We start from the raw sequence: 27,739 nt of genomic DNA on the forward strand, positions 1-27,739 counted from the left end.
GCTTAGTCTCCCTCCCCTGTTCTGTTCTTCCCAGCGGTTATTCAGTGACCGACACCCCCCCTCCACCCAAGTCCTAACAAGGTTCTGGGTTGTTTTGTTTTTCTTTTCTTTTCCTTTCTTTTTTTGAATATTTACTTCCCTTTAAAAAAATATGCAAGTCCTCTCCTTCCTCACCTCTCTCACCGGAGACTCTCGGAGGAGCAGGGCCTGGCCCACTCTTTGAGATCATGTCTTTTATGTATCACCCTCAAAAAAGATGTTGTCCAGCCCCATTTTATCTAATCTGTATTATGAAAACAGAAGCTATTTTTCTAAATTATTTTATTATATCCAATATGCCATTTAAAATATACCCTCTCTCCTCTCTACTCCCTCCACCCCACCCTCCTTCCCAAGAGTCTCACCGTTCTAAACAGGAACTGCTGGGGGGGACAAAAATTGGGAATTCCACTTTGGAGGGAAATTTGGAAGTACCCCAAAAGTTTTAATGTGCACATCCTATAACGCAGGAATTCCATTTTTCGGTGTCTGTCCTAGAGAAATAGTCACCACGTCTGTACCACGAGGCACATACAAGGATGCTCACTGTAGCACTGTTTGTAATAGCACCAAATTAGAAACAACCTAAGTGCCCATCAGTAGAGGAAGGATCATAAACTGTGATGTATCACTAATATGGAATATGAGGCAGCTATTAAAAACAAGGCACGGGATCCAAATGACATAAACAGAACTCTAACATGTACTATAAAGTGTAAAAAAAAGCAAGCTGCAGAACCGTTTATTTATAAATGCACACACAAACAAAAGCAATACTTTATGTTTTCAATGTGTATGCATATGTTTGAGTAAACATATTAGAAAAAGGCATGGAAGGACGTACTCCAAACCGCTAACAGCCATTACCTGTGAGGCAGGGAAGTGAAGTAGGATCAAGGGTCATAGCAAAAGAAACTAAAGAAACTTTACCCTCTTGTATCTGTAATTTTGGGGGTTTTTTTAGCAAGGAGAATATGTGTATTATTTCTCATTTAATTAAAAAATAATACTGTCTTAAAGGAAAGAAAGTGGTTGACCCAGCGATTTATTTCCTGCAAGGTTCAAGAGATTTTAGCATGTTCCCTTTCCAGGGTTCGGGGGAGGGGCGGGGTGGGAGGAGGGTTTACGTCTTAAGCCTTTATAAGCTAAATTTTTGTTTCTTAGCAAAACCTCTATTTGATACTCATACATACTTAAGAAATATCCCTTTCAATTGAAAGAAATCATGCATTACTTCTTCACTGTTTATTAACAAGATTTTTCACTGGAGAAGACAGTGGACTCTGTATAGTTATCTGGATATACTTGACTGTCTAAGGCTCTGTTTCCTTTGCATGGTTTCTTTCTACCTAGAATGTCTTTCCCCACCTCACCACCCTAATGATTCCTTTGAAACTCTGCTTGGGAGACCTCCACTCCCCTTTGTCCCCTCCCCAACATTAATCCAGTCCACGGTGCTGCTGCTAATCTTTGCACATGTTTCCACTATTAAAGGAGGGCACGGTGGTTAGGAGCACATGCTCTGGAGTCACACGGACCTGGATTCAAGTCCCTGCTCTGCCACTTACTAGCAGTATATAAGATCCTCAACTCTCCAAGCCTCAGTTTTCTCATCTGTAAAATGGAGATGACAGTCCCACCTTGTAGGATTGCTGTGGGTGTTAAATGAGATAATACTTGTAGGATGTTTGGCACCATATCTTGTACAGAATCACTCTCACTGTGTGTCAGCTGTTGATGTTATTCTTGTAGCAAAAATATCTTCCTTGATAGACCTGGGGCCTGAGCTTGGTTGTCTTGGCTTCTGATCTGCTCACGCCCTCCCTGGCAGATAATGGAGGCTCAGTTAAATGTTATTTTGTGCTGAACTGTGCAATAAGGAATATGGAGGAATGGTGTTCCGGACCACAGGGATTTTCTACTAAGAGGACACGGAAGCCCCAACAGACGTAAAATGTTAAAAGAGGCCACCAAGACAGTGGGTTAATTGGTGATATTTAATTTATTTTCACATATCTGATTTGCAAAATGAGCACGTATTGTACACTTTTTAAAATGTGCTCCCGTGCCTAGAGGAAGGCAATGGTAACCCACAGGAACGGGGCCACCGGTGGGGGAGAGGCAGGCCTGTGACAGACCCAGATAGAAAAGGCACTGAGGAGCCAGGGGCTGTTGCTGTCATGCCGCAGACCATACCACCTGGCTCCTGGGGGATGCCAGATGTCCATGGCTTTGCAACCCAGACGGCCATCTGGGTCCCTGCATGGGAACAAGATGCCTCACCAGGGCTGAGAGCCTCTCACCACAGCAGTCCTAGGCCAGTGCTTTCTCTTTGGTCTTAAGCTTATGATATCCCAGATATGGGCAGCTCCTTCTGTTCTGCCCAGCAGTAAGCGTTAGAGGTGTGTGTGTGTGTGTGTGTGTGTGTGTGTGTGTGTGTGTGTGTGTGTATTTGAGCACAGGTTAACAAATCACATACGTGCATCGAGCAGCTCATACACAACCAGAGGACTGGAAAAATCTGTCCAGTGCTGCTCTGGATTCAGAATAGACAAAACCCCAGGCCATGTTGCTTCATACATACCCACCCTGTAGAGTTCCCTTGAAGGCAGCATTCCATGTGTTTTCTAGCCCTTGACACACTAAAAAAAATACAACAGTGATGTTTAGAGAATTCATATGAAAAATTTAATGAATGAAATCATATTGTGTCTAATATTAGGTTCAAGCAACTTTGCCAGTGGTTGATTTTGAGAGTCTGGGTTTAAATGAAATAAGATTGACTATGAGCTCGTCATTGTTGAAACTGGGTAATGGATACAAAGAGAGAGTTCATTAGATTTTTGTGGATATTTTTGTATATGTTTGACATTTGCCAGAAATAAATTGGTTGATTTTTTTTTTCCCTGAGGTTCAGATTCTCCTTTGAGAACATGTTTTACTTTAATTTGTACTTTTTAAAAGGATTGTTGTTGGTGAGAAATAAATTCTTAATGAGACCTTTACTGATTTGAGGGTAAAATCAAGATTATCTTCTGTAATAGGGACATACAAGTCAATGAATTGATTAAAAATATCTAGTTCGATTTAAACAACAACAGCAACATTGAAAGTACAAGTTACTCCACTGGGTCAGGGAGACAATTACAGGGGCAGATAAGATAGACTAGAGCTTATGGAAAGAAAACCACATTCTCTCCATGCTGATTACTAAATGCATCTCAGAAGGAGCCACCGGGTTAAACGATTAGGTCCTCAGAGCTGGATCTTCACCAGTCTTAGAGGCTGTTGTATGGACAGGCAGGTTGTATTAACAGGTATGTCATCTTGGAACCGTAGAATTGCACAGTCCCAGGGCTGGAGGGGGCCTTCAAGGCCAAGCCATCTTTCTCCAACGTTTGAGCCTTTTCTACGGTTTGCATTATAAGTTCAGCCTCTGAATTCTTCCAGTTATGGACAGCTCACTGTCTTATGAGCGATCTCATTCCTTTACTGGACAGCTCTTATTACTAGAAATCTCTTTCCTTACTTTGAGCTGAACTCGCTCTCTGCAAACTTTTTCTTCTGGATCGAGTCCTTTCTTCTGAAGGCAGACAGCATAGTGTCAGAGACAGGACATGAGCTACAGAGGCAGAGAGCCTGGTCTTCTAGTCTACCAGTTGTTGACTTTGGGCAAAGTACTCCATCTCTCCCAACCTTAGTCTCCGTGTCAGGCAAAATGGCGCTGTTCCCCTCACCTGGGTTAATTGGTAGATCAAGAGAGATAGTAGGAAAAAGGTCGTGATAGATCTACATGTACTGATAATAGAGAGACGACTATGACATATTGTTAAATGGGGGGAAAAAGGCAGGTTTCAGAAGAAATAGATAAATAAGCACAAAAACACTGGAAAATTGGGTGAGCAGTACACCAAACTATTAAGAATGGCCGTCTCTAGTGGATGAGACCAGAGTGGTTTTTCACTCAGATGTTACCTTCCTCCATGATGGTTAAAAAAACTTTTTTTTACAACAAATGCATCATATTTAGTATCACAAAAAATTAGTAAAGACTTCTCCATTTTAGAAGGAAAAAGATAAAACATTCAGAACACTTTACATCCAAAAATGAAGTCTGCCTGTATCAGTTGCGGTGTTTCTTTCCCTGCGGTCAGTCTGAATTGTTGAGGCATGCCCTAAGATTCTGTGCAAGTGTCCACCTACAGGAAACGGCCTTAAACACTAACCATTGTTAATGACTGCTTTAGGTTCTGCCCCCACCTGCCTCAGGGCCTTTGCATTTGCTGCTCCCTCTATAGCACCTTGTAATCAGTTTGTGTTATACTGAAGGATGGTCACATCTGAAACACAGCCATCTCACAAACAGACTTGGATATGATGGGCAAAGATATACCCTTTCATTAAGTGGGGAGTGATATTTGAGTGGGAATTTCATGAGTGGTTAGTTCACTGATAAACATCAGCTGTGAAGTTGACTTTTGCTTCCTGATGCTACCTCCTATGCTTAGAGACTCACAAGTGAATACCTAGATGGCAGTGCCCCCTGAACATGCTTGATGTCTTCCCTTGGATGACATGTTGAGCCATATCATGGTGACATGGCTTTTAAAAAATAAAAGCAGCAAATGACAAGGAAAATATATCAAGCCAGGATCACTCACCAGACATCTGTTAGCACCTGCCACATGGCAGGTGCTGTGAGGGATGGGAAAATAAATCACACTCAGTCCTGCCCTCAAGAAGCTTGCTGCTAGGCAGAGAGACACAAGTCCTGAACCCGAACGTGCATGGAAAGCAGAGCACGTGCTACACTCAGTGGCATCAGGAGAGCATCGTTCTCACGATTGCTGATTCAGGAGCACTTTGAGCTGATCCTGGAGGGAAGCATAGGATTCCATGGGACAGAGAAGCAGAGAAGGATGCTCTGAGCTGTGAGATTTGCAAGAGTAAAGGAACAAAGGCAAGAAAATTAGTCAAGTGGTGTCTGCAGAGAGAGGATTGGGTGCAGGCTTGAGATGGGAGATGGATCTGGAAAGGTGAGCTCTGGATATTGCTGGGAGGCCTGAAATGTCACCACATGACATCAGTAGACCTGTGTTGTAGCAACAGTGTGGATGGGAGGAGAGGTAAGGGATTAGAGGCCAAGATGACCTCTGTGCCCAGGTTAGTTCCTGATGTGGAAGTTTCTGTGAATAGCTGAAGATACCACGGTTCCTCCTCCGGTGCTAACCAGTTAGGAAGCAGAGAGGGAAGAGGCCCGGATAAGGTCTCAGGACTCCAAAAAGCAGAGGTTTCCAGAGGTTGGGTTGGGATTTGGGGGGATAGGGAGCAGTAGTTAGAGAGGGTGGTAAGGAAAGCTTTCTCTTCCTGAGCACTGAGCAGGAAAATCTCCCCCAGGGGAATACTTTTGCCCTTTAACAAATATGAAACTGACAGGCTGACACTGTTGTTAAAGTGGAGAATTTTTTTTTTCTTTTTTAATAACACCTTAAACGATAGGCATGGAAGCCGGCATCCTAAATTAAACACATGTTGCTCTCCAGCACCTGACAACCTGACATAATTTAAGAGCAGCTACCAAGAACACAAAACTGGAATTGCCCGTGAATCTGCTCCCCTGGATGGGCTCCAACTGGGCGAAAAAGTGGGGCTGGCCAAGTCTAAGGGACCCAGCCTTGTCTTCTCATTTGTAGCTGATTGGTAGGGAGTGGCTTTCAGAAAACAGGGGACGTTGTAATTAGCTTGATGGTGATAGTTTCTGGTATGTTTTTATTTGTCATCTGATTATTAAACAGATTTATGGCCCTACCCACCCACTGAAAAGGGACCAATGCATTTAGTTGAAATTAAAAGTGGAGATAAGGCTGCCTGTTTAGATAATAGCATCTCTTTTTTAATAGATTACTCATCTTCTGTGAAAGAGGGGAGAGGAGTTAATTTGTGTGATGAAGTGCTTTCTATTTCTGGGAGCTGGCTGGTGGATGTGATTGCTTGAGGAAGGAGTGTAATTCATTCTTGAAATCACCAAAAGCATGTTCAGGCCAAATACCTGTGCCCGGAGGAGTGGGGTAATGTGATACCAAGGAACAGAGGGGCTTGTGGTTTCAAAGCAACTGTTTGGGGAAGGTGTACAGTTTGTCTATGTTGGAGATCAAATTCCCATTCATTCTCAGAAAAGTGCCAGAGAAATACAGGCAGATCTCGGAGGTACTACAGGTTCAGAAGTGAGACACGTGGGGGCTTCCCTGGTGGCGCAGTGGTTGAGAATCTGCCTGCCAATGCAGGGGACACGGGTTCGAGCCCTGGTCTGGGAGAATCCCACGTGCCGCGGAGCAACCGGGCCTGTGAGCCACAATTACTGAGCCTGCGCGTCTGGAGCCTGTGCTCCTCAATAAGAGAGGCCGCGATAGTGAGAGGCCCGCGCACCGCGATGAAGAGTGGCCCCCACTTGCCACAACTAGAGAAAGCCCTCGCACAGAAACGAAGACCCAACACAGCCATAAACAAATTAATTAATTAAAAAAAAAAGTGAGACACATGAATTTTTTTGGTTTCTCAGTGCATGTAAAAGTTATGTTTACACAACACTGCAATCTAATAGGTGTACAATAGCAGTGTGTCTAAAGAAAACAATGTACATACCTTAATTTCAAAAGTACGTTATTGCTAAAAAATGCTAACCGTCATCTGAGCCTTCAGTGAGTCATAGTAGTAACATCACTGTTCATAGATCACAGTAAAAAATATGAAAAATGAAAAAGTTTGAAATACTGCAAGAATTACCAAAATGTGACAGAGAGACACGAAGTGAGCTGTTGGAAAAACGGCGCCGACAGACTTGCTTGACGTAGAGTTGCCACAAACTTTCAATTTTGTAAAAAACGCAGTATCTGCGAAGCTCAGTAAAGTGAAATGCAATAAAACGAGGTTTGCCTGTAAACCTAACAAGTTAATCTAAGCCATCAGACCAAGAGGCCACTGATTGTAAGGGATGGTGAAAAGAGACACATTAGGGCTTGAATTCAGAGAAACCACCACTAGCTGTGTGATCATGGACGGTGACAGACCCTTCTTGAGTCTCAGTTTCTACATCTGTAAAATAGGGTTACCCCTCATAGGGTGGCAGTGAAAGATGTGTGGGGGATGAGCCAGCCAAGTACCTGGGACAGCTCCTGGTGCCTAGTACAGTTTGTACTAGTCTGCTGCCTCCTTGGCTTCTGGCTTCTGCTCAGGGACTCGCTCTGTTTCCACTCTGGATGGAAAGCACCCGGAAGAGTCCATGTGCACAAAACTGGAGGGCTTTAGACTTTACTGAACACTTGATGGAAGCGGCAGAGGAGGGGTTTACATCACGTATGCGTTTTGCTCTGACTTTTCCCGCCACACAACGCCCAGCCTACTGGTTCCCCTCTCCTCCTCCCAAAGGTTCCCCCCAGAAATCCATTTTGTTACTGGAACGTGCCCACGTGCATTTCACCCAACTTCTCCTCCCCTCTTGCCCACTACCACTCGGAACAGCTTACACACACGCCTCCCCAAAGTGAATTCTCTCCCCTCCCCAGGTAGGCCACGGTGCTGACTTTTCTAGGAACACATGTATGTCAAGGGAAGATTTGCTTGGGGGGGTTGGCACGCCACCAGGAGTTATCCAGTGTTTTAGGAAATTACATCAACAGCAGTGCTGCTCATGGTACCTGAGTTGCCAACCCACTTACCTGTGCTGGTCTGTAAGGTGAACCAATATGTGTTCAGTATATGACACCTGTAAGTACAAGTATTTGGCTACTTCTTTATCTTCTTGTAGCAATTCCAAGCATTTACGTATTGAAAAACATGTTACTTTATTATTTCTTCTTTATATCACAGTTGGGGCATTATATAGAATTTTCCCCAATTGGGTGTTAAGCACCTTGTATTATTTATGAATTTTATTTTAAGATATTAAAGGGGACCATACAGAACAACTGTCACATAAAGGGACATTGAGTAGGATAAGGTTGAAACCCCTGAATCAGAAGGTGAGTCAGCCAGATGTTGGCGCTCTGTTGGCTTTTGGTAAAGGGTTTAGGCCCAGTTCCCTTAAATCTGCTGTATCCTTGATCTTTTCCAGCTGCTTGAGACAATAGGCCCATAGATGCAAAAGCCCCCATACACATAACTTCCTGGCAGCTCTTAGGGTGAAAGGAAAGACACCTAAAATATGCTCTCTGAAGTTTCTGGTAGAAGGAAAGTGACCATTTGGGAGTAATGACTTTCTCTACCCATGTGGTGTTCCAGAGATCTCAAATCAACACACAGGAATTCTAGTAATGACCTATCAAGGTAAGCAGTGCAATTACAATCTTGCTTATAGAACTGGACCCTGGCTACATTTTTGTACATTCTCAGAAGCCCAATAACAATAACAATTAACAGCAATGGAGTGTTGTGCAAAGAGCACTAGCCTTGGGTCAGGGGCCGTGGCCAAGGACCTCAGGGTCAAGTGGGGCATCTTTTTCTAATGGTGTAGGTTCCAGACTGTGCCCTAGGTCAGGGTTTTTCACAGTGTAGTAGACTCATTGCAATGTCATGAAATCAGTTTCTGGGGTCATGACCAGCTTTTTAACAAAAGTGAAATACAAGAGGATAGAATAGAAAAAACATATCCGGGTGCATCTCACCTTGTATTTCAGTTATGTATATGTGTACCAGCTCATGATGTAAAATGTACTTCTGTTTATGGGTCATAGTCAAAAGATCTGAAGGCACTGTTCCCTGACATAGGGAATCAGAATCTCCGAGGCTGCCCAGGTAAGTGTGTGAAAACCAGTTCCCCTAGGGATTCTTAGGGCTGTGGTTTTGAGAAGCCTTGCTGTGAGCCTCTCAGGAGGTGCATTCGTTAGTCAGATCTTTTCTCACTTGAAGGTGAGAGGAGGGTCCTGGTGGGAGGTGAAGGGGAGTCCAGGCCAGGTGGGGACCACTGTGAGTCTGAGGAGGAGGATGAGAGGGCACCCATCCCCTTCGCAGTTTTGCTATAGGGTCAGGAAATTGTTCTCGATTCCTTGGAGAGCTTTAGTGTTTCTGTTATTCTAGCAGGAAACATGGGATTCTGTTTCTAATCACTTAGAGATCCTAAAACAGTCATCCCTTAGTATCCATGGGAAGATTGGTTCGAGCACCATCACCACCACCCCCTGCCCTTACAGATACCAAAATCCCTGGATGCTCAAGTCCCTTATATAAAATGGCGTAGTACTTGCATATAACCTACGCTCATCCGAACGCTTTAAATCGTCTGTGGATTACTTATAATACCTAATACGATGTAATGCTATTGTAACTAGTTGCCACAACACAGCAAATTCAAGTTTTGCTTTTTGGAGCATTCTGGATTTTTTTTCTGAAGATTTTCAATCCATGGTTGGTTGTATCCCCAAGTGCAGAACCCTCAGGTGCAGGGGGCAGCTGTATGATCACAACTGCCTAGGTTTATTTCTCTGAGGTCACCGTCTGCATTACGTTGGACCAGTGTCCCTCAAATGTTTACACGCTTCAGAATCACTTGGAGAGCTCATTAAATTCCAGATCGACAGCCCCACTCCTCTGATTCGGTCGGTCTGGAGTGAGGCCTAAGAATTGGCATTTCTCATAAGTTCCCAGATGATGCTGTTGCAACTGGTCTGGGGATCACACTTTGAAAACCACCCTGTTAGATCAACAGAAAGGAATGTGCCCGGCAGAGTTCCTGACACACAGCAGGAGTGCAGTAAATGCTTTCTTGATTAAACTGAACTGAATTCTCCCTGGCAGAAAGACCTTCACTAAGGGATGGTTGGTTCGCTACTTTCAGCAGTGCAAGAAATGGGTCCTTGATAGTGAATTGTATGCTTTTTAAATGGGTAGATTGTATGGTATGTGAATTATATCTCAATAAAGCTATTATCAAGAAGTGGGGGAGGAGGGGAAGAGGGAAGGGAAAAAAGAAAGAAATGGTTGTTTTTTCAAAAACATACATCAAAAGTGTCTGTTAATGCCTTAGAATGTGTTATAAGAGGACCCGTGTCAAAGAAGAATGTAAACGGCCTTCTAGCTGAATTCAGAGGCCCCTTTCCTCCGGGGACTCTGGACCAGAAAAAGGATGCCTCTCCTGAAGGGCTCGTCTGCTTTCCTTTCCCAAACAATAAATGATGCCTAAATGCCTGTACGTTTCCCCTGCCAAAAACCCATCCTGGTGCAAACATAGCTTTCCTTCCTGACCTCTCTTTTAAATTTTCCTGCTATTTATATTTACCTGTCTGCAAGTTTTCCAAGCAAGTGAAAGCCCTGGACACCCCAAGGGGTAGGAGATAGAGTTGAGGTTGTGGGATTGGAAACTGGTACCCACCTGGCAGAATGGAGAGACCAGGGACTTCGAGGGGTGGTGTAGTTTCATGGTTAATAATGCCCGCTTTGGCATCAGAAACACCTGGTCTGATTCCTGGCTGTTACCTCCTAGCCGTCTGAACATAGATTGGCATAGAACTTTTCTAGGCCTCAGTTTCCCCTTGTCTAAGATAGTTCACACTGCCTGCCTTAGAGAGTTGTTGTAAGAATGAAACGAGACAATGTGTGTAGGTAACAGTGCTTAACACTGGGCCTAGGCACACGGTAAGCACCCAGCAGAAACCATGACACTGACGGTGACGATAAAGATAAGAGGGTCTACCTTATGTTAACAACTGTCCTTTGGCTAGAAGCACCTGAGTATCAAAATAGGACAAAGGGTTTTGCCTGCTGTTGTGAACCCTGCCCGCCTCCAAATGGATTGGCAGTGCCTTAGAATACAGTGGCTAAGACTTACAAGTGAATAAATCAATCCTGGAAACAGATGAGCTATGACACTTTAATAGCCAGAAGCCCAGCGGAGCTGAGACGTGACAAAACCCAGAACACCTAGAAGTCCCAGAAGCCAGCCCAGGCGTGCGGAAGGCAGCCTTTCCCGCTGCGACCTCTGCACCATTGACAACACCCCCGAGGCCAGAGAACCAACAGGGATTGGTCTGGTTTGTGACTTGTTCCTTACTTCCCCCCTCCCCTTCTTCCCCCTCTCTCTCCTTCCCCTCTCCTTCCCCCTCCTCCTCTTCCCTTGGGGTCCCATCCACGGGGCCCTCTCCCATATGCTTGGTGTCCTGCCAGCTCTGGTGACACACAGAGCTCCTTTATTTTTGGTGCCCCTCAGCAGGAGTCTGTGCAAGGCTCAGACTCTGGACTCTACTTGGGAATTAATTTGATTACATACAGCAGTAGAGCAGAGATTCTTGAACAGACTGAACTGGATTTGAGTCCTGTCTTCACCACTTACCTGGCTGGCTGTGTAACCTTGGACCAGAAACGTCTTCTGAACTTGACTTCCCTCATCTTGCAGTGAGGATGATGAGCCGTGACCTGCTTCCTTCACAGGGAAATCACATCAAATCAAATCAAATGAAACGATGGAGGAGGAAGGCGTGTGGATTCAGCGGGGATTTGCAGACGCCTCTGGCCCCCCACTAGGCACGAAGGCTACACTGGCAAGCAGAGCAGTTACAGAGCTCTCCCTCCTACAGTCTAGAGTGGAGGGAAGCAAACTGAGTCAGTTCATGGGTATGGAACCGTGATCCAAGCTGAGCGGCATGAAGGGCAAGGTCCAGGGCTTCTGTGGCCATCTGCCCTAGGGACCTGCTGTGGTCTGGGAGGTCAGGAAAGGCTTTAGTGAGGAGTCGGAGGTGTGAACCAAGATCTGAAGGCTGAGCAGGAGTTAACTGGGGGGATATGTGAAGAGGCTTAGACCTCAGCAGTCCAGATAGAAGGGCCGGCTTGGATACAGACGCTGAGGCAGAAGGGGTGGGTCGTCATGGGGCCTTCGGACGCCTGAAAGAAGATGACATGGAGTGGGCAGGAAGGAAGGGAAGGGCAAGATGAGGCTGAAGAGGGGGCAGGACCCACTATACACATCTTGTCATCCTTGGGGAGGATTTTGGACCTTCTTCCGAGAGCCACGGAAACTGTGGAAAGGTTTTAAGCAAGAGATTGGAAGGGTGCCACAGTGCAGTCCTCTTCTCTTCCAAGAGGCCCCCTGGACTGCTGCGTGCAGACTGAAGAGAGACAGAGTGGATGCGGGGACAGCAGTCATGGCTCTTTTGGTTGGCCACAGACCACAGTGGTCCAGACAAGAGACAGCAGTGGCAAGAACCGGGGCCATGTTCGTGCTGTGTCACTGTTACAATGCCAGTGTATGAGAACCTCTCTTCTGTCTCAGTGTCCTCAGGCTGCTGCAACGAGGCACCACAAACCAATGGATTAAAACAACAGAAGTTTAATCCCTCACAGTCCTGGAGCCTAGAAGTCTGAGGTCAGGGTGTCGGCAGGGCCATGCTCTCTCTGCAGGTTCTAGGAAAGGATCCCTCCTCGCCTCTCCCTAGCAATGCTTGGTGTTTCTTGGCGTGTAGAAGCATCACTCCAGTCTCTGCCTCTGTGGTCAGTGGCTTCTCCTTGTGCGTCCAAATTTCTTCTTCTTATAAAGAATACCAGCCATTGGATTAGGGCCCACCCGAAATCAGTATGACCTCATCTCAACTTGATTACAGCTGTAAAGATGCTATTTCCAAGTAAGACCACATTCCTAGGTACTAGGACTTCAGCATACCTTTTGGGGAGGACACAGTTCAACTCTCAGCAACTCCTCTGAGTGCAACTCCTGGTGCACAGCCCACCAGGGAGAACCATCCTCCGAGTCCTAAGTGCCCTTCAGAGCAGACAGGAGGGAAAGTCTCCATTAAACACAGGAACCAGGGAGGCTGCAGTTCCCGGGGAGGTATGTGCATTTTCAGGTGGGATATACAAGGAGGACCAAGGAAGCACAGGCCTTGGGTTCTGGTCCTCACTCATACCTCAGTAGCTGAGAGACTTAGGGCAAGGCCTTCCCTTTCCTGAGCCTCAGTTTCCTCTCCAGTAACACCAGAACTGATGATACCTGCCCAGAATTGGTGATTGTGGGGAGTCCAATGAGATAATCAGCAAGAATTTCCTGAGAAGATACTGGGTGCCCAACATTGGGATAACTCACTGGGCATGTTCCTAGGAGAGGGACAGCTAGTCCAGAGGAAGCTGTAATATCCTTCCATGTTAACCCCTCAGGCTTCTCCCCTCTAATGGCACGATGGTTACAGGCACAAAGTCCATCAGTGCCAATACCATCCAGTGGGCAGGGGCGGGGATGAAACGGGAGAGACCAGCAGTGACAGTTCCCAAAGCTGAGTGATGGATCCTTGGGGCTTCGTTATTCTATTCTGCTTTTTAAAAAATATGTGTGAAATGATCCTTAATTTTTTTAAAGAAGTTTAACAAAGAAGCCTACAGACTCCGGAGCCAGATTGCCTGAGTGTAAATCCAAGACCTGCCACTTACTGTGTAGACCTGGGCAAAGCTATTAATCCTCTCAGTGCCCCAGTTTCCTCATTAGTAAGAAAGGGATACCAACCTGCCTCGTGGAGTGTTTGTGAAGATGCGATGCATAAATGCATGTTGGGCGCTTGGATTCATGCCTGGGAGGGAGCGCACTAAACACATGGTGACCATTATTTACAGAAATAACGGTTCCAAACATCATCGTGTTGCTGATCCCAAGTCATCACCTTCAAGGGATCACACCCTCAGCCTTGCAGATCCTCTAACCCATGGCTGCCACTCGGACACTGTCTTGGTTTGGGTTTCCTGAAGCAGATCCTGAGACAGGATTTGGGTGCAAGGAGTTAGTCTGAGAGGAGATTTCAGGAAACAGAAGCAAGAGAGTGGGGAAGTGAGAAGAGGAAGGGGAGACACCCAGGAAGGGTGCCTATGCCGGGCACCACGGCAGGCAGCCACGGTGACCCCACGGGGAGCCAGCACAGAGCACGTGCTCGGGGTTATCCCGCCTGAGGGGCGAGGGAGCCGGGGCGGTTGTGCACACGCACGACGGCCCTCAGTCAAGGTCTACCACGTGGATGCCGAGCCCCAGGCAGCGGCAGGTGCTGGCGGGTGGGAGGCAGGCAGGCAGAGAACAAAATGCTGAAGGGGTGTGGGCAGGGCACCCAGAATCCACCTGTGAGCACTCTGGTACGTGCTCTTTGAACACCTGCGTAGAGCCTTACCCTGATGGGAGCTCCCCTTCAGGATCAGCCTCACCGCCCCCATTGGATGGCTCTGGCTCCTCTTGAGATTAGGGATAATCAGAGCGAGAGCAAGTCTGTATTGCTGCGCCGTCAGAGCAACCCCTGCAATGGGAATGATGCGTCTGCGGCATTAGGACAGTTGCCTTCCTGCTGCTTCAGGGCAGACATCTCTCAGCCCTGGCATTTTCACGCTGAGCCAGGTTATAGCCTCAGAGTCTTTCTTAACGTTGCTTTAGCTATCCGTGACACACCTGTGAGCACAGGCACTTCCATGAAGCCTGTTTGCCATCCCTGCCCTAGGGCTTATGAAGGTGGGGGGAAGTCCCGGCATGGGAAACACCGAGCCACAGACTCACTGTATGATTCTGGGCAAGACATTTAACTTCTGGTCCTAGCCGTCCCTCTCTGGGTAGAATGGAGGGTCTGACGGAAGTGAGGCAGAGATGGGGTTTGGTGCTCTCTTACAGTCAGGCAGGGATGGGTTTTAGACCTTGGCTCCATCATTTATGAACTGTGCTCCTTGGGCAGGTGACACCACCCGCTCTGAGCCTCATGGTGTCTTTTTGTATAAAAGGGGGCCATAGTACCCCATTTGTAGTGGTAGTGTAGGCAACAGAGATTATGTGTATACAGTAGAGAGCTCCGTGTGTGAGCAGGGCCTCAGGAATTGTTCCCTGTAATTGTCATGATCAGAACCATCATCATCTTCCTCTAAAGCCCCTTCCAGCTCTAAAACTCTATGACTTTACGGACTGTCCTCATCCGAGAAGACAGCGTGGTAAAATAAGGCAACAGTCTTGGTTTTGTGTAAATGTTCTTTCTAATAAGGACAGGAGGAGCATAATTGCCCCTAAATAATTGCGCCGACTTTGCCACAGGCTGTCAAAAGGCCTTAATTGGTCCATCTGTAATGACTGCGGCCATCTGCGTTTGGGGTGATTTAGCGATGGGGCTCTGCCCGAGCAGGGCCCTCAATGATTAGAGCCGGACAGGGGCATACATCTCCCTCTGTTGGGAGTAGTGGTGTGCTATAGGAGATTATCTCATCCTCGTGTTAATGACCTACCAGTTGAACCCAGCCAAGAAGAAGTGCTGGTCACAAGACAATGACTGTGGATTTTTTTTTCTTTTCTATCTTGTCTCACTGCCCAAGAAAGTCTATTTTGGAAAGATTTAGTCCTTCAATTAGTGCAAATTGATTTCTGCTCTCTACAGAGCCACTGTTCCAAAGAGAAGTGGGAAAGGGCCGGAGAAGCCATATTAATCTTTGCAAGCAAGCAAGAGGCGACCTGGAGTATTTTTCAGCCTTCCAGCCTCAGGTTGTATATGGAGTTAATCTTTCCTCTGTATATCTTTTAATTGCTCCGACTTGCAAGGTGCCAGCCAACACAACACAAAACACACCTCATCTCCACTCCTTAAGTTTCTGGAGACTTTAAATCAAGTGTCTGGAGCAGTGCTTCCCCAAGTGCACCAGCACAAAAGTGATTAAGCGGTACCTAAGATGATCTCAGGTGGCCCAGAGACTTTGCATTAAGTAACATTGACTCATGGGGAGAGAATGCTTCCTCTTTTCAGCTCTCTTTCATTTCCTCTGATTACCTCGGATGGAAAGTCTCATCTGGTTGCCCATATCTCCCTTCTTGACAAAGAGGGAGGCAGGAAGATCTGGCTAAAATCTAGTAACGTCGCTTTATTCTTATTTGTTTGGGTTTTTTAATTTATTAGCTCTTTATCACAAATGGTACCGATTTTCCATTTATAGTTTTTAACGCTTCCTTTTAAAATAAATTTTTAATTGAAAAAAAGTGAGCTGGGACTTGCCTGGTGGTCCAGTGGGTAAGACTCCGCACTCCAATGCAGGGGGCCCGGTTCAATCCCAGGTTGGGGAACTAGATCCTACATGCATGCTGCAACTAAGAGTCCACATGCCACAACTAAAGATCCCCCATGCCACAACTAAGACCCAGTGCAGCCAAAATAAATAAATAAATATATTTTTTAAGTGAGTTGATTTAAAAAAGAAAATCTTAAGTAAATTGTAGTGAGGTAGGCAGAAGTGGCAAAAATCATGCCAGTGGTATATGATTATGAGAGATAGGGAAAACACAGCTAGAGAGGGGAAAGCCTCATGTTTCTACAGAGAACCCAGCAACTTACTGGCTGTATGACCTTGGGCAAGTTTCTTAGCTTCTTTGAGCATCAGTTTTCTCATCTGTCAAATGGGGAGAACTGTAATGCAGAGTATGATTTTATGAATCAAGGGAGATAAAATATGCGAAGCTCCTTTGCAAGTCATAATCTGCCTTACCAGTGAAAATGGTTCATTTCCATACGGGTTAGAAAAATAAAAGGTTCAGTGGGTTCTGGATCAAGCAGTCAAGGGGCCCTGGCTCTACTGTTAATTGTTGCACCTTCCCTTCTCTGGACTTGAGCTTTCTGTCTATAAAATGAAGAGACTGAACTACTCCAGTACTTTCCAGGCCTAGCTGTACATCAGAATTACCTGTGGGTCAAGTAAAACCAAAGATGCTGATGCTTCCTTCAATTTACCAAATCACAGTCGCCTGAGAGGATGCCCAAGCAGCTGTATTTGCAGCCAGCTCACCAGGTGATTCAGCCACAGCCCCTGAATTAGGAGGGCCCTTCCAGCTCTAACTCCTGATGGAGTGAATTCAGAGCAGAACTGTCTGACTCCTTTAACCCAGCAGTCTCGTTCATATTATTGCAAAAGCTCATTCTTTTTCATTGCTGAATAGTATTTCCACTGTATGGGTACACTGCATTTTATTTATCCATTCATCTGTTGATGTGTATTTGGATGATTTGATTTTCAATTTGGGGATATTATGAAAATTGCTGCTATGAACGTGAGTGTACATGTTTTCATGTGGACGTATATTTTCATTTCTCTTGGATATACACCTAGGAGTAGAATTGCTGGATTGTATGGTAACTGTGTTCAACTATTTATGGAACTGCCAGACTGTTTTCCAAAGTGGCTGCACCATTTTACATTCCCACCAACAGTGTATGAGAATTCTTATTTCTCCACATCCTTGTCAACACTTATTATCTTACTTTTTCATTATAGCCCTCCTAGTGAATGTGAAGTAGTATCTCGTTATGATTTTGATTTATATTTCCCTGGTGACTAATGATGTTGAGCATCTTTTCATGGGTTTATTGGCCATTCGTGTATCTTCTTTCAAGAAGTGCCTATTCATGTCCTTTACCCATTTTTTTAAATTGAGGTAAAACTCACATAACATAAAGTTAACCATGTTAAAATATACGATACGATGTTAAAGTGTATGATTCATTGGCATTTAGTACCTTCATAACGTTGTGCAACCATCACCTCTATCTAGTTTCAAAATATTTTTACCACCCCAAAAGGAAACCCCATACTTATTAAGTACTCACTCCCTATTCCCCTCCACCCCAGTTCATGGTAATCGCTGATCTGCTTTCTGTCTCTGGATTTACCTGCTCTGGAATTTCTTACACATGGAATGATATAATATGTGACCTTTTGTGTCTGGCCTCCTTTACTTAATATGATGACTTCTAGGTTCATCCACATTGTGGCATGTATCAGTACTTCATTTCTTTTTTGGCTGAGTAATATCCCATTGTATGGGTATATTCCATCTTTGTTTATCTATTTATGAGGTGATGGAAATTTGGGTTATTCTCACCATTTGGCTATTGTGAATACTGTTCCTATGAACGTTCATGTATAAGTAATCAAAACAGTTTTTAGGGACTTCCCTGGTGGCACAGTGGTTAAAGAATCTGCCTGCCAGTGCAGGGACACGGGTTCGATCCCCAGTCCAGGAAGATCCCACATGCCTCTGAGCAACTAAGCCCCTGTGCCACAACTACTGAAGCCTGTGCACCTAGAGCCTGTGCTCTGCAACAAGAGAAGCCACCACAGTGAGAAGCCCGCACACCACATGAAGAGCGGCCCCCACTCGCTGCAACTAGAGAAAGCCCGCGTGCAGCAACAAAGACTCAATGCAGCCATAAATAAATTAATTAAGTAAAAAAAAGAACCCAAATATTTCAGAGAGAAGCAAAAACAGAAAAGCATTTTTTAGCTGTCCTGGATTCCTTGATCCTTTGCATTTCCATAAAGTTGAGGATCAGCTTGTCAATTGTCAATTTCTGCAAAGAAGCCATCTGTGATTTTTTGATCACATTGAATCTGTATATCAATGTAGGAGGTATTGCCATTTAACAACATTAAGTCATCTGATCCATGAACATGGACTATCTTACCGTTTATTTTGGTTGTTCATTTCTTTCAACAGTGTTTTGTAGTTTTCAGTATACATTTTGTACTCACTTTGTTAAATTGTAAATGGTATTTTTACCATTTTAATTGCATTTTCAAATAGCTTTCTTATTTGCTAGTCTACAGAAATACAGTTGATTTTTAAATGCTGATCTGTATCCTGAAATCTTGCAAAGTTTTCCTGTTCTAGTTTCTTTGTAGATTTCTTAAGATTTTCTGTGTAAACAATCATGTCATCTACAATTAAAAATGCTGCTACAGGGGGTGGCCCAGTGGTTGAGAGTCCGCCTGCCGATGCAGGGGACGCGGGTTTGTGCCCCGGTCCGGGAAGATCCCACGTGCCGCGGAGCGGCTGGGCCCGTGAGCCATGGCCGCTGAGCCTGCGCGTCCGGAGCCTGTGCTCCGCAGCGGGGAAGGCCACAACAGTGAGAGGCCCGTGTACTGCAAAAAAAAAAAAAAAATACCGCTACCTTTTTCTTTCCAATCTTTATGCCTTTTATTTCCTTGTCTTACCAGTTGCACTGGCTAGGAATTCTAGAACAGTACTAAAGTGGAGAGAAAGTGGACAGCCTTTCTCCTGCTCTTAGGAGAAAAACATTCAATATTTCACCATTAAGTAGGATATAAACTATAGGGTTTTTTTTGTAGCCATACTAGAGTTTTCATAAAGGGCCATAACCCTGATTAAAATCAAGAGACACTAACGTTAAGGCTGGCACTTTTAGTAGAAAGAGACTGTCTTTGAGATTTATTTATAACAGCTTTTCCAGGCATGGGCCAGAAGCCAGCCTACATTAGAATAAGCAAAAAGAGGAATTGGTTGTTATGTGTAATAAGAACGTCTGCGAGTCCCTCTGCTTCAGGCACAGGGGGATCTGGAGAATCAAAATGTTATCAGGATAATGTCTGTCTCCATCTTTTCACTCTCTTTTTACATGTTGACTTCAGTCTCAGCAGATCTTCCCACCACCTCTCATCACCTTATTTTGCTAAAGATGTCACAAGCAACTCCAGACTTAGGGCCAACCAACCTAGCAACTCTAGTAAGAAAAAAGGGCCTCATTTTTCAATAGTTCTGAAAAAGAATTCTCAGGATTCATTGTTTGGACCAATTCAGGCCACATGTCCATCCCTGAACCAATCACTGTGGCCAAGGAAATGGAATGCCCTGATTGGTCAGGCCCAAGCCACATGCTCCTCCCGCTTGGAGATGCAGTCAAGCCCACAAGTCTGAAGGACTGAGAAGGGGAGGGGCAGTTTCCCAAAGAAAATCAGAGTACTGTTGCTAGAAAATGAGGGAATGGGTCCCAGCCAGACATAAACCACAGCTGCTAACGCCCTCGTACAGAAGGTCTCTCTGTGTTCCAGGTCTGGCACTAACACTGGACCTCTTTAAACTTCAGTTTCCCCCTTTGCAACACACAGGCGGTTATTCCTGCCCTTCTTGACCCTATCTGAAAGGTCCAATGAGACAGTGCACTGGAAAGCTCTATCTAAACTGTAAAGGGCAGTGCACATGTAAGGAAGGGGTCACAAGGATGATTACTCACCCATCTATCCATCTGTCCTCTTCTCTCTCCCTCACAGAGCACCTGAAGAAGCCACTTGAAGACTACATGGCCCTTTTCCCCAGCGTGAGGATTCTCCGAACCAAGAAACGGGAAGGGCTGATAAGGACCCGGATGCTGGGGGCCTCAGCAGCAACTGGGGATGTCATCACATTCTTGGACTCACATTGTGAAGCCAATGTCAACTGGCTCCCCCCCTTGCTTGGTAAGGGAGGCTTGCAAGGTGAGGTAGGCGGCCTGGAGTGAGCCACTGGCCTCCAGTCCTGCTTTCTGCAGGGAGTCCTCTATGCTACAAGGCTTCCCTTGCCTGCTTGAGATGCACCCAGCACAATGCCAGGTGCCATGAGGGTGTCAGGCCCTCAGGAGTGCTCAGAGCAACCTTAAAAGTTCTGTCCCTTCACTTTACAGAGGAGGAAGCTGAGACTTGGAGAGGGGAAGTGACTTGCCCAAAGTCATAAAGCACATTAGTGTCTAGTGACATGATTGCTTCTCGCAGGTTACTTCAGGTGTTATTGGAAAGCAAGCCAAGGCTGCCTACTGCTAAGAGCCAAATTGTAGGGAACACCATCATACCAACTTAGAACAATTATCATTCACTGCACTGCTGCTGTGAGCAGGGGACGCTGTAAGCTTTATCTTCAGCCCTCACAAAACCATGCCAGGTCGAAAGTCTCCCCTTTCTATAATAGAAGAGACTGAAGTTCAGAGATTTTGAGTGACTCACTTGATCCCTTGGGCAATAAGTGTCAAAGTCACCATCTCTCTGGTTCCAAAGTATATCTTCTTTCAGGATTCCACACTGCCTCCCTAAATTCATTTCCTCTTTGGAGAGTTTCTGACAGCTCTCAGGTAAGGGCTCCAGACAGAGGGCGGCGTGATCTAGGAGTCATCCACATAGGCTTGTGGACAGAAGGGAGACACGAGGCCTGGCTGCTGGGCACTGAGGTGCCTCAGGGCGTGTTGAAGAACCAGGTCTGAATCCCTAGGCTCTGAGCTTTGAGGAAGGCATTGAGCTGCCGCTGACAGGTAGACGCTGAAGAGGAAATGTCCTACTGGGGCTGGGAGTCAGGTGAGGGACAGAGATGGAGGCAGATTGGGGAAGATCTGTCAATCCAGAGAGAAAAGTGAACGCCTCAAAAATGGATGGGTATGCTCTCCGTAACAGAAAGCATAGGGAGCAAAGAGGACTCGAGTTTAGGGCAAACCTGAGTGTGTATCAGAATCATCTAGAGGACTTGTTAACACACAGAGTGCTGAGCCCTGCTCCACAGTGGTTGGTTCAGGAGGTCTGGGGCGGGGCCTTAGAAGCTGCATTCCTAACAGCCTCCGGGTGGTGCCAGTGCTGCTGGTTCAGGGACTATACTTCGGGGAGCACTGGTTAGGCCCCCATTCAGAAGTGAGGACAGAAAGCAAAACCCACACGGTTTAATGGGGTAACCCAGCAAGTTTGTTTCCTAACACAGATCAGCATGAAACTCTAATTAATATCAGATGATATGCTTCTGACCCCAAGGGTCCAGGATCCCACTGGGTTAGGAAAAGGATATAACCCAGATCTTCTGGTAAACTGTTTACCTAATTAAACCAAGAGATCTGCATCTGCCTCTCATGACTGAAAGAGAACAAAAAAGAGAAAAGGCTTCACTGTAAATCACCTAATTGGGACTTCCCTGGTGGTCCAGTGGTTAAGAATCCACCTTCCAATGCAGGGGACGAGGGTTTGATCCCTGGTTCAGGAACTAGGATCCCTCCTGCCATGGGGCAACTAAGCCCACATGTCACAACTAGAGAGCCCACGTGCCACAACTACTGAACCCATGTGCTGCAACTAGAGAAGCCCACACACCATGACGAAAGATCCTGCACGCTGCAAGGAAAGATCCTGTGTGCCGCAACTAAGACCCAATGCAGCCAAATAAATAAAATATTTGTTTTTAATTTAAAAAAATAATAAATCATCTAATTTATAGTCCTGAAGGAACATTGCGTTTGGGGGGGTCATTCAGTGACTCATAAAGAGACTGAAGTGGTAGAACACGAAGCTGAGCTTGCGGTTAACAAGCCTTAAGCCTTGTGTTAACAGCCTTAACTCTGTTTCTATGGAAATATATGAGGGTAATTTTCATAATCTGCAACCATACATGGAAGAAACATTCTTCCTCTTCTTTTTCCCTTTTTCCAATAGAAATGTGAACCACTGGTGTAGATGTAAAAGTCTATCCCTGCTAATATGAACAGCTGACCGAGCCCATCACAGCTTTTGTCTCTGAAACCATGAACATGCACAGTTCACTCTGCCTTCTTTGGAGAGTAGGCATTTCTGAGCCTGAAAGGGATTCAGCTCCCCTGAAGGGAAAGCCACTGTTGTTCATCATTTTCTTCATCTCTATCACCACCATCATCACTGTCATCATCATTATCATCATCATCGTCGTCGTCATCATCATGCCTCTGCTAGTCCCTTATCTTTTTTTGATCACAGCCCACATTTGAATGTGACTGGTAAAGCGGACAGGGCAGGCCTTATTATCCACATATTGCAAATGAGAAAACTGAAGGGCAGAGAGAATGAGGGGGATACTCCCCCTTCCAGCTCCTGCTTCTGAGCTACTTCCAGCGATCCTGGGCGCAAAGAATGTCAGCAGAGGGCTTGTCACGTGCTCGAGGCTAGGCTAAGCATCTTGGCCCCATCGTCCCACTTGGCCTTCACAGAGATCCCAGGAAATAGGTGCTGTCTTCCTCCATTTTGTTGGCCAGGAAACAGAGGTTCAGAGACATCAGATAACCTTTTCCAAGGTTATACTGTTCATAGATGACAAAACCAGGGTTTGCACCTGGACATTGTGTCTTCAAGTGAGTACAGCACCGTGGAATGCTACCTCTGATGCCACCGCCTTGACCTTACACCTCCCCCAATCAGCCAGCATCCAGCAGAGCACTGTGTCCTCAGCACACACCCTCTCTGGAAGGGAAATCCCTCATGTGGCCGTGAATTATCAGGAAGAGTGGCCCTTTTCTAGATCTTTCCCTGGGAAGATTCTTCTTCCTTAATCCCTAGGGAACATGTCCACAAGGCAGATCCAGGCTCCACCCCAAGCCCTAGGGGGGTTTTTTAACACACCCTCGGTGCTTCTGGCACTGGTGGCCCCAGATCTACACTCGGGGACACAGCATCAAAAGCACCGTTTCTCAGTTTTTTGACCATGTGCCACAGAAATACATTAGACATGTCAATCCAGTACACAGATGTACACACCGGTGCAGTATGACTGAAATATTTCCCAAAACTACTTTCCCTCATCACCTAGAATGCACCCTGACATTCTTTTTTGCTTCACTACAAACACACACACACAGTTTCATGACCCACCTATGGATCGTGTCTTGCAGTTTAGCAAATGGCAAAACTTTTCTTTGCTTTCTCTCCTGGAAGAAAAATCTGCTATAGCTTGATGAAGCCTGGGCCCTAGGCAGCTGCCAGCCTACCCTGGCCCTACCAGGCTCCCCATTCCAAGACTTGGACTTGACTCCTGGCCCAAGCACAGCCCACTTGCCCCTCACGGCAGATCATCTGCCCCAGTCAGTGGCACCTCCTGGCTGTAGTCAGGGCTTCTTGGCAGGAAGCGCACTGAAGGGCAGAGAGTGAATTTTATACAATCAGCTTCTCCCTGGCTTGAAAGGGACATAGAGCCATCTAGGTTAAGACCCCCATTTGCTATCTTGAGTCACCTTGCCTGCAGCATTCCTGCAGGGCAGAGGTCCACCAGGCCCTGCTTGCACACCTCCAGTCCTGAGGAGCTCATGGGATAGTCCAATCCCTCTTCAGTAGTTCTGACTGTTGGAAAACGTGAGCTGGACTCTCTTGCAAGGACCATTTGTTCTCTGATGGCAGCTACGAGGTGTTGGGGAGCTTCAGGGACAGGCAGTCTGCCATGAGGGGCAAGTGCTGGAGTGCTGGCTGCTGAGCCACAGGTCAAGTTCAGGCCTCGGAATGGGGAGGGCCAGAACAGGAACCCTCCCAGAAGGAAGTTAATCTCTTTCCATAGCAATGCTGAGCATGACAGACACCTGTGCTCAACACCTTCAAGCATTACTGTATCCAGTACTCCTGCAACCAGACCCTCTTCTCCCCGTTTCACAGAGGAGAATGCTGAGGCTGAGATGTCATTCATGTAGCTGGCCCAGGGCCCTCTCATGGACGGCAGGATGGCCTGGGAGCCCTGGTCCATCTTGCTTAAAGCTTGTGCACTTTCTTCCTCACGGATTCTCAAACTCGAGTGTTCAGAGAAATCACCCAGGAAACATGTTAGAAATGTGAATAAGTTGCAGAGCAGGGTCATGCATGTAGCTGCTCTCCCATCCGGCCTCCTTAATGGGCATCTCTTGGCTCCTTCAGACCGCATTGCTCGGAACCGCAAGACCATTGTGTGCCCAATGATCGATGTGATTGACCACGACGACTTCCGGTATGAGACGCAGGCGGGGGATGCCATGCGGGGCGCCTTTGACTGGGAGATGTACTACAAGCGGATCCCGATCCCTCCAGAACTGCAGAAAGCTGACCCCAGCGACCCATTTGAGTAAGTACAAGCGACCCAGGCCAGTCCCAGTGGCTGACCCCAGGGAGCCCTCCCCAACACACACAACTCAGGATTGCTACCTCCCCCAAAAGTCCAGTGCAGGGGAGCCAGGGCAGACGTCCCCAACAGAAAAGCACAGTCCCTCCCAGCTCATTACAGAGCCTTGGCTCATGGACCACCAAGCTGATCACCTCTTCCTTGCCCACCCCGAGGACTGCCAGCCCGGGGTGGCAAGCCTAGCACCCAGTTGTAATCATCATCATCATCATTGTCGTTGTCATTGTCACCACCATTTATTGCATACTTTCTAAGTGCCAGGCGCAGTTCCGAGCACACTACACGGTGATCTTATTTAACCTCCAACAGCATATGTAGTAAAAATTATGGTCCATGTTTTCCAAATGGGGACACCAGGGCTCCAAGAGGTTAAGCAGCCTGTCCAGGTCACACAGCTGTGAAGCGGCAAAGGCTCAGTGCCTCGCAGGCCTGTCTGCCTCTGGAGCCGACTTTCCCATCCATCAGTTACACCCTCTTGGAAGTATCAGGGAAATAGCTTGTCCCACGGTGGAAGTGTGGGGTGCGGGTGTGTGGACCGGACCTGTAGCATCCTGGAATGGAAGAGCTAGCGGGAGCCTACAGGTAACGGACTCCAACCCCTTGCAGATAAGGAGACTCGGGCTCCAGGACAGGGAGGGGCTTCCCTGGGGACACAGTGGGCTAGTGGCTAAGCCAGAAACAGAGCCCAGTTTCCCTCTGGTACCCCAAGCTCCAGAAGGGTCTTTCCTCCCACAGTGGGCTCGCCATCCCTGCAGCTGTCACGTGAGCCACTCCAGCTCTCCTGCCAGAGGTGTGGAAAGACCTCTGGGTACAAAGCCAAAGTCCAGCCTCTCCAGCTGTATTGGTTTCCTGATTAGTTTCCTAATTGTCGCTGCAGTAATAAATTACCACAAGCTTACTGGCTTATTAAAACAACACAGGGGGGCTTCCCTGGTGGCGCAGTGGTTGAGAGTCTGCCTGCCGATGCAGGGGACACGGGTTCGTGCCGCGGAGCGGCTGGGCCGCTGAGCCTGCGCGTCCGGAGCCTGTGCTCCGCAACGGGAGAGGCCACCGGGAGAGGCCACAACAGTGAGAGGCTCGTGTACCGCAAAAAACAAAAAAAAACAAAACAACACAGGGACTTCCCTGGTGGTCCAGGGGTTGGAGCTGCGCGCTTCCACTACAGGGGGCGCGGCCTCAATCCCTGGGCGGGGAACTAAGATGCCACGTGGCGCAGCCAATAAATAAAATAAGACGACACAGCTTTATTCTCTTAAAGTTCTGGAGGTCAGAAGTCTGAAAGGGTCTGACTGATTTAGTGTTGGCAGTGCTGCGTTTCCTCCCGGTGCCCCAAAAAGGGATCCATTTCCTTGCCTTATCCAGCTTCTAGAGGCCGCTCACATTCTTTGCCTCATGGCTCCCTCCATCTTCAAAGCCAGCAACATAACATCTTCCAGTCTTCCCCTCCTCCCTCTCCTTGTCTCCCCCTGCACCTCCCTCCCCCTTCCCTCTCCCAGTCTCTTGCTTCCATCATCATGTCTCCTTCTCTGACTCTGACCCCCCTGCCTCTTTCTTCACTTATAAGGACCCTTGTGATTACATTGGACCTATCCAGGTAACCCAGGATAATCTCCCCATCTCAAGATCCTTCACTTAGTTACCCTTGCAAAGGCCCTTTGCTGTGTAAGGCAGCAGAGTCACAGATCCCGGGAATTAGGACACTGGCTTCTTTGGGAGGCCATTATTCTGTCTACCACCCCTGCCTAACCACGGCTTAGCCCCAGTGAAGTCCAGCCGCTCTGCCTCACCCTCCCCGTCTGAGAAAGAGGGGTTGTTGGCGGCTCAGCCATCTTCATGGGCGCAGTTCACCCAGGGTTTCTGGGGGGCCCCTAATGCTGTGAGCCCCAGGGAAGGCTCAGAGGTAGGAAGAGGTGGACTTGCTTGAGGAAATGGAAGGTGACCGGGTCAAGAGAGTAGCATGAGCTGAGAGTGGAGGGTGTGAGTGGATCCCCCGTGCTTCCTCAGCAGGCCAGACGTTTGTGCTGTGGTCCTGACCTCCTGTATCCTAAACATGGTCAAACACTACTATCAGAGCCCTTCTTAGGCCACAGATATGGTCTAGCCAACAACGCATCGTGCAGCCAGGTCCTACCCCAGTATGGCCCAGAGTCAGCCCCCAGTTGTCCTGAATTCTCGGGAGAAGAATGCTAATAACAGGAGTCACTAACACTTGGCCTGACATGGCAAAGCAGTTCCGGCTGACATGGCTGTGCTCGATTTTCACAACATGCCCTTGAGCGTTGGTGGGACTCTCTCCACTTGACTGCTGGGGATCCTGTGGTTCAGAGAAGAAACGACACTTGCCCAAGGGTGACACGTAGTAGAGGCTGGGGTTAGGCAGGCTGCTCCAGAAAATGGAATTTCTAGGGTAACCAGAACCCCCTTTTATGGTTTGAATCTTTGCCATAAGGCAACTCATAGGCCCTAGATTTGAAACGTATGTCATGGTGGGTCCTGGCCCATTCAGTCTCCTCGTTGCAGGATGAGGGAGGGGTGGGTGCAGGTCGTGCAGCTGGTTAGAAGCAGAGGCCCAGCTAGTTTTGTCTGCAGTCTCAGTCTCCTCATCTGGATATTAAAGGGGTTGGCCCAGCCCTAGAGCAGGGACTCTCAACCGTGGCTGCATGTTGCCATCACCTGGGGAGTTTATTTAAAACAAAGAATAAGAAGAAGTATAACGGATTCACTTTGCTGTACACCTGAAACTAACACAACATTGTAAATCAACTGTACCCCAATAAAAGTTTTTAAAAAAGAAGAAGAACCACCCACGCTGCCCCTGAGTCCAGTTACACCGGAGTCTCAGGGTGGGGAATTCAGGCATCAGTTCCCAGATGATGCTGACATATGGCCAAGTTTGAGAGCCACTGGCCCAGATGCTTCCCGAGGGACTCTCCATCCTTTGTACCCTCCAGTTCCTTCCAGAAGTCTCTCTTCTGTGTTGCACTCAGACAAAACCCCAGGAACAGGCCACTGAGAAATCCTGGTCATTGTCTGCACACCTCCCCGTGG

The 27,739-nt window shown here is 47.0% G+C and overlaps 1 protein-coding gene across 1 annotated transcript in view; it reads left to right on the forward strand.

Moving 5' to 3' along the window:
• Positions 1 to 27,739, forward strand: part of GALNT10 (polypeptide N-acetylgalactosaminyltransferase 10) — a gene marked incomplete at both ends in the record, with an annotated part of 222,361 nt that overhangs the window by 164,521 nt on the left and 30,101 nt on the right. Inside the window, 2 exons of the mRNA XM_082652167.1 lie at positions 20,074 to 20,259; positions 24,451 to 24,634. Of these exons, the coding sequence (XP_082508293.1) occupies positions 20,074 to 20,259; positions 24,451 to 24,634 (370 nt within the window). The remainder of the gene's footprint in view (positions 1 to 20,073; positions 20,260 to 24,450; positions 24,635 to 27,739) is intronic.

This window comes from Grampus griseus, assembly GCF_964374135.1.
Source record: "Grampus griseus genome assembly, chromosome: 3".
NCBI classification, from domain to species: domain Eukaryota; kingdom Metazoa; phylum Chordata; class Mammalia; order Artiodactyla; family Delphinidae; genus Grampus; species Grampus griseus.